This window comes from Babylonia areolata, chromosome 3 (genome assembly GCF_041734735.1).
Source record: "Babylonia areolata isolate BAREFJ2019XMU chromosome 3, ASM4173473v1, whole genome shotgun sequence".
Lineage (NCBI taxonomy): Eukaryota > Metazoa > Mollusca > Gastropoda > Neogastropoda > Buccinidae > Babylonia > Babylonia areolata.
In genome coordinates this window covers 48,779,004-48,786,503 of record NC_134878.1, presented here as the reverse complement: position 1 = coordinate 48,786,503, position 7,500 = coordinate 48,779,004, and the positions used below count along the sequence as shown (strand labels likewise).

The window sequence follows — 7,500 nt, the reverse complement described above, 5'->3', positions numbered from 1 at the left end:
ACAGGAACATTCTATTCACCAGAATTTTTCTTACTATCTGTTTTCCTAATTAGGAATTTCATTAAATAATCCATTTACTATCTTTTAACCTGACATTAACTGTCTGAAAAACTGTCAAGCATAAAATGATAATGATAATGGTAATACTCTTAATGGTACTCCAGGTAACAATAAAAATCAAAAAAGTTATAAAAGTCCTTTCCCTCAGGGTTATTCTATCATATAAAAAAAGAAATGTTCTACAAAAAAGATCGTAATCAATAGCCTAGTATTTTAAAATAACCATTTTGATCATTATCTGTATATTCATTTAACCGTAAACTAAATAACACTGGCTGGTGTTTAATTCGGTATTAACAAGACTTAAAGTGTTAGACTACATAATAATTTATTGTTCACAGGTCTGAGTCTATTGCTCTGTTAATGTCATTCAGTTTTAATCACCACTAATCATTCTTGGTTACATACTCTTTTTCTCTTTCTTTTTTTTCTTTTTTTCAAAACGTGAATCATAACTTTTCATTCCACCATACAATGATTTTTCCAGAACACAGTTTCAGTCAATCACACAGACAATACTTTTGTTCTAGCCAAGCAACACCTGTGATCATTCCCACTGCTGGTCTATCCTGCCATTCTAATCAACATCTCTTGAGTTTTAATTGTAGATATTAAGCATCGGTTAATGAATAGCTCACAGTAGTTCTGGTCAACTGCAGCAGATGAATATTTCACGGCCCTTTCAGTCAACCACAGCAGTCCTGAACTTCCTAACAACAGCATCGCTCAACCATGCCCCAACAGTACTTCAAAATGCATGGTCATGTTCCTGCAATAGCTTCAGTCAGCCGCACTGGTGTTTCAGTACATAGTTTCAATCAACAAAAAATAATGCTCGAGCCTACACAGTTCTGGTCAACCCCAATGGTATTTTAGTGTACATATTCAGTTTCAGTTTCTCAAGAAGGCATCAGTGGTTTGGACAAATCCATATATGCTACACCACATCTATTAGGCAGATGCCTGACCAGCAGCATAACCCAATGTGCTTAGTTAGGCCTTGACTACATGCATATATCTTTGTGCACCTATCAGAGGGGATTTTTTTCAACTGAATTTTGCCAGAGGACAACTCTCTTGTTATCGTGGGTTCTTTTTCAGCGTGCCAAATGGGTGCTGCAAACAGGACCCCATCTTATCATCTCATCCAAATGACCAGACGCTCAGTTTGATTTTTACAGTCAAACTTGGGAGAAAGGGTGAGAACGGGAATCAAACCCAGACCCTCACAGACATTGTATTGGCAGATGAGCATCTTAACCATTCTGCCACCTTCCTCTTACATACATTCAGCGATTGTTGGTCAGTCATAGTCATAGTCTAGTCAGTCATAAATGTTTTATGTACATACAGATCAGTCAACAGCACTCACTTTTATGCCCACAGTTTGAGTCAGTCACAACAGCAGTCATGTCTAAAATTTCACTCAGCCATTAAAATATTCTACTTTCTAGCCATTCCAGTCATCTACAGATAGTTCCATTTCAGCTTGATTCAACCATGCACATGTTCTAGCCAAAAGCTGGTTCTCCATTTCAAGCTTCATTCAATTCAACCACATAACTGTTCTAGACTACAACTTTGAAAAGCCACACATAGTTGAGTTTTAATCATGATAATTAAAAATGCTGATATTTATCCCAAAGCATGAAGGAAAAGAATGAGGCAATTACCACACTGATGCTCTAACTTAGATATAATTTCAAGGAATTCCAACTTCATTATTAATGATCTATGTAAATAATGTGATTTTCCAAACAGTTACACTCCACCATTCTCCAGTTCTGTCTACTGCTCTGATTGAACTTGAAATCCTGGTTTACAATTTTGACTATGACCACCATATAGTTTCAGACAAATCATTTTATCAAAACAACTTTTGTTTTCTGAACAGAGGCATAAAAACCATTCTATTCTACAAACCTGATCAAACACATTAACTGAATGTTCAACAGGTACTATCAAAATGAGTAACGTCTTTGTGATAACCACCAACAAATTCCAAGTTACATAGAGCCTCTCTGCAGGTTTAGTCAACCACACTAAGGTTCTGATGAATTTTACCTGGCAGCAGTAGCATTTTTTAAAACTGGTATAGGTTTTCTAGTTCTGCCTGACAACCACACAGTAACAATGACATTCTTTGGGTTTGAGGACCTGGGCTGCTATTCTAGCTTGCTGCTATGTATTGCTAACAAACTCTTCAATTCTAGCCCATACTATATCATAAACCAAATACTGTTGCTTCAGACTGCATCTTTAATCCAGGACATATGTCAGCTTTTTATTAGCTGCACTGACTGTATCATGACTTATGCTGGCAATCTGCTCTGCAAAATTCGACATGATGAATGACCCACACAATGTGTTCTGTCCATAATTCTATTCTGTTAGATCCTTTTGGTATGACTGTTATCAGTGTCAGGCTACAGATGAATCTTTAGGGCAACTGTCTAAAACTGCTCCATGAGGAAATCATTCCATGACACTATGTATGAAATTCAGTTGTGTCCAACTATGACCATAAGAACAGCTGAGGATGCAACTGTTGTACTGACTATGTGGGCTAGAATTTTATCAGAGTGGAGAGTGTCTTGCCCAGGTTACATCCCCACTCTCTCCACCAAGAAAGCTTTAGGACTGCTGGGATGGTCCCCAAAGGCAACTAGCCCCCAAGCATGCATCACTAAGAGCTAGTGCAATCTTGCCTCCTAGTCTGAGAGTCATATCCCTTCACAAAAGACAAAGTTGTAAATGAATTCCCAGTGCAATGGATAAACCTTTAATTATACAGCTCTAACTTGCTGCTGATGGCCCAACTGTAAGTTTTTGTCAGTCTCTGATTTAACTAAGCACTGTGATCAACAGACTACAGAACCTGATGTGGATTCAGTGCAAGTCCAAGTAACGTCTTCAAACTACAGCAACTAGTAGTATTTCTTCTGCCTGAAAGATATCTTGATTTGAAAATACACGCACTCACACACATACACTTTCTCTCTCTTTCTCTCTCTTCCATGTATCTGCCTTTCTTACATACATTCTAAGGTATATGCCCAGATCTGCATGTACACCTACCAAACAATACAAATAGCACACACATGCACTACACAACTGATATACATACAAATCTGAACTAAAACTAACTTGTTTAAGTTACTGTTCCACAAAAACAGTCCTTAACACATCTCTTGAGCTCAACCAAAAAGCAGGCCTAGCTTTACAGGCTCTGCACACACACACACTCAAACACACTCACCTGTTGGCAGCATCATAATAATTCTCTTTGTCCCTGTTCTTATATTGATCCTCAGGGCTGAAGCCTGCAACACCGGAATCCTCATTGGTATTATTGGTGTAGGCGGCATCATGCTCATAGCCACTAGCAGGCCTGTGGGTCCTCCTGGGGTCATCCCCACGCCGTGGGTCGCCGCGATCTAGAGGGGGAGGGACACGATCAGAGCTCTCAGGCCTACCGCGGTACGTGCGTGGGGCTGCCTGCTGACCTTCCGCCTGCCGCACCCTATCATCCTCCATTGGCAAGGTCTGTGGTATCTCCCTGTAGCTTCTGTGGGGGCTGGGAGGGTAACGGTCCTCCTCCCTTCTCTTACTGTCTTCCCTGTCCTGATACTTTGTGTGTGCAGGGTAAGGGTTGGGGTTAGTGTTGGCAAAGTCCCGGGGGTCAGAGAAGGGTTGCTGGCTGCCATGAGAGTCAAGGGAGAAAGGTGCAGAAGGTGAGGAGCCCTCCCTACCGTGGGGGGCGGGGCTGCTGGGGTTAATTCGGGGCAGGGGGGAATACTGGTGCGGAGAGGAGCGTCTAGCGGGATCGTGCCTTTGGCGACTGTGTCTGCCACCTGAGAAAAAGGAGAGAGAGCAAGACAGAGGAACAGTGCCTGCTGGTGGCTGAGACAGACAACATGTTCTGCTGCTGCGTCAGTCACAAAGCACTGCAGATCTCTGGTTTACAGAGGTTAGGCACTTCCTCTACTGTGCTGGTCAGTGGAGTGTTAGAAATAATTTGGATGTATGTTAGGCGCTGCCATTCCTCCAGTAACTGAGGTGTTAGAAATCTAGAAGTTAATTTCCACAGGCGGATATGATAAATGGCACAGGACACCCATACAGTGGTTGTCATAGTGAAGTACAGAAAAAAGTGATGGCCAACTGGTTGTTGGTGAAAAGCAGAAATAGAGTACCCATTGCCAGAAGCTGTCTCCTCTTTCCTTACATTTGCAAGAGGTGAACAAGGATGAAAAGCATTACACCAGAGAGGGAGACCAATATCAAAAGAAGCATACGAAGATAAGATAAATCTTAAATAGAAACATACAATGCAGGACCACCAGAGATTGCAGAACACTTTGAAAAGTGTAAACACATGCTAGAGAAAGGAGAAAATATCAACAATAAATGTAATGTAAAAAAAAAAAAAAAAAAAAGAAAAGAAAAAAAATTACACTGTTAAAAACAATCCACTTGTACATAATAAGCAAAACAGTGACAGTGCAGTCAGCAACAACACAGCATCCAATTGAATGAACAAACAGGAAATACAACCTTAAAGAATAGAAACCAGAAAAGCAATAAGAAAAAACAACTATTATTTCAGCATGGATCTGTCAAAAAAATCGAGGGAAATTTAACTGCAAGGCACAATTCAAAAATAGAACTGACTATGCCTTAAGATCTGACACTGAAAGACCAGAAACAACTTTGATGATGTCAAAAAGAATACAGAGAAGAAGGATGTGCTTGAAACTTATCGATCACTTGCTGTAAGTGTGTCTGTTGAAAGTATGTACAGAGGAAATGCTTTCACTTTACTTTCTTTGATAAGAATTTAAGGCAGCAGATGGAGAAAGTGGTTGGAGAAGGGAGTGCTGAAAAATATTATCTTTTTTAAACATACAGAAGCTTACACGGAGGGGTTAGGGTAGGAGTCCTTTGTTTATAAAACGAGAGCGATCATACATTATAAACAGTTGAATCATTACCTTGAGGGAAAAGCTTTTTTAATAATAAAAGTGCATAATTGAACAGCATGCTTTCATGAGCACAGCAATGCAGCAAGAAATATATCTCAACATATTCAGCAAAAGCTATCGCACTGCAAACGCAAGCAAAAGAAGCACGCATTTTTAAAAATGTGAACACTTTGTGCAGACAAGACTTTGGTATGGTTTCAATAATTCTTGTGCAACATGAAACATGTTATAATGAGGTACATTTTCTTAATGAAATGTGCACAAAAAAATGTATTCCCTAATTTGGAGCAAAATGATAAAGTGAACAAGTACCTCGTGCCTTTTGTTTCAAAATGCAAAGACAAAATATAAAATCCACCAAAAAAACACATTTATTTACAAATATCTTACCATGTGCACCCTCACCCATCCTTCCAATGCTTTCATAACTATCTGTTAAGGAGCCTGCAAGTTGTACGAAACAAGTAAGCACATCAGATGTTTATCAGTGATGTGCATGGATTAAAGAAAGGCCAGAAGAAAGAAATGACAGAAATATACAAATTAAGGTTTGGAAAGATATGGAGATGAGCAAAGACGATGTGCCAAGAAATGTTTCCTTGCTGTGGCCCATTACTTATGATATGGAAGGTTATCTGGTCAGTTCCCTTTTTATTTTCTATTTTTATTCAAACAGGAAACCATAAAAAAATATAAAATTTTAAGTAATTACAGAGGTCATCACACGCACGCATGCATGTATGTGCACACATGGCACACAAATATTCCTGCCCTTTCTTGGACTTTGTCAGACTTTATAAGAAAAAAGAGTCATAGAAAATGAAATAAGCACAGGTCCTGGGCTCTTGAACTGACCCTTTTTTTTTTCTCTCTCTGAACAATCTGTAAAAAGAAAAATTTTATCCGCACATACAAAGGGCTGAGCAAGAATGAGAGTATTATAATCGTCTTTCCAAGAATGAATAAAGAGCAAGATGAGACTGCTTGTTTGTTGATTCTGAATTAGTTATGACAATGATCAGTTAGTATACATTTGTTAATTCTGAATTAGTTATGAAAATGATCAGTTAGTATATTAACAACCAGTTGATTTTAAACAAAGAGTTTCTGTTAGCAGAAAGTGGTGTGTGTGTGTGTGTGTGTGTGTGTGTGTGTGTGTGTGTGTGTGTGTGTGTGTGTGTGTGTGTGTGTGTGTGTGAATTTACCTCATTAAAGTTATTGAAATATATATATAAGTGTGTCTGTGTGTGCACATGCATACATGTGTGCTTGCGTGAGCACATGCATGTGCCTGCCCACAAGTGTGCGAGCTGTGTGAATGTGAACGCATATGTATCACAGTGGGTAACAGACCACGAATCTCATCTATTCAAGCCGCATACAAAATGGAGCAATATGCTTTGCTTGCTTTGGTGGCTGCCCTGCAGTCTTTGCTGATCTACACATGTCCAAGCTACAAGCAGATATCCAACAGACCTTGCTTTGCTGCACTTGGCATGCTCATCACACACATTACACACACACAATTTCTACATTAGCATGTCACCACACTATACAGTCACTACACTGCTAGCAACCAGCATTGATCAGCAGCAGGTCAGCAATACAATCAGGATTAAATGCAAGAATAAAATCACTGATGTGCAGAACATGTTGCGGTTTGTTTGTTTTTATCAAATCTGGATTAAGCACAGCTTGCACAGTCTTAAAACTTAACTTAGAATGAACTGATTGTGTTTCAGCTTTGTGGCAGCTTGATGTGTAAAATTTGGCAGAAAGCATCTACATCACATTTCGTAAGTGGAAGGTGTAAACATTTCCGTACAAAGCATTGCATGGGTATGTAATATGCTTACATATACAATTGCAATATATCATATCAAGATGTTTCCTAAAGTTGACCATGCACATTTTAAAAACATTAAATCAGAAAACAATGTCCTTGAAACCTGCTGCTCATCCATCTCATAAAGATTTTGTCTTGTCTTGTCTTGTCTTGTCTCAATACGCCTCTCTATCGATGAGATTATCACACATGCTGTCAGCCTCATGGTATGCTAGTACTACGCATCTACAGTCACTCATACATTACACTTTGTCAGACATGAACTACATTGTTCAAACACATGATACACACTGCATGCATCACACTCAGAATAATGTATATAATTTTAACTTCAATAACATTTCTTTTGTGCACATAATGAGATAAACTATCATCCATATGAAAAAAACAAAAACAATCAAAATGCCTCAGAGTCATTCATAAATAAATAGTGAGCAAGCAATATAAAAAGAAGCTGGTGAAGTAATAATTATGGCCATCCAGAAACTAGCTTCTAAAAGCATGTAGCTGCTTTGAAAAGATATGATTTTTAAAAATTCAATAACTGATCCTGCATGACCTTTGCTCAAGTAATTCTGCATAAAACAACATGAACCACCACCACCACCA

The 7,500-nt window shown here is 38.9% G+C and overlaps 1 protein-coding gene across 6 annotated transcripts in view; it reads right to left on the bottom strand.

Annotated features, from left to right (window-relative positions):
• Positions 1 to 7,500, bottom strand: part of LOC143280051 (spermatogenesis-associated protein 1-like) — a 62,710-nt gene that overhangs the window by 18,923 nt on the left and 36,287 nt on the right. For 4 of the 6 annotated variants that reach the window (XM_076584538.1, XM_076584536.1, XM_076584537.1 and 1 more), the window contains exon 6: positions 3,320 to 3,914. In XM_076584538.1, the coding sequence (XP_076440653.1) occupies positions 3,320 to 3,914 (595 nt within the window). The remainder of the gene's footprint in view (positions 1 to 3,319; positions 3,915 to 7,500) is intronic. The other 2 variants (XM_076584539.1, XM_076584540.1) reach the window with 2 other exon arrangements.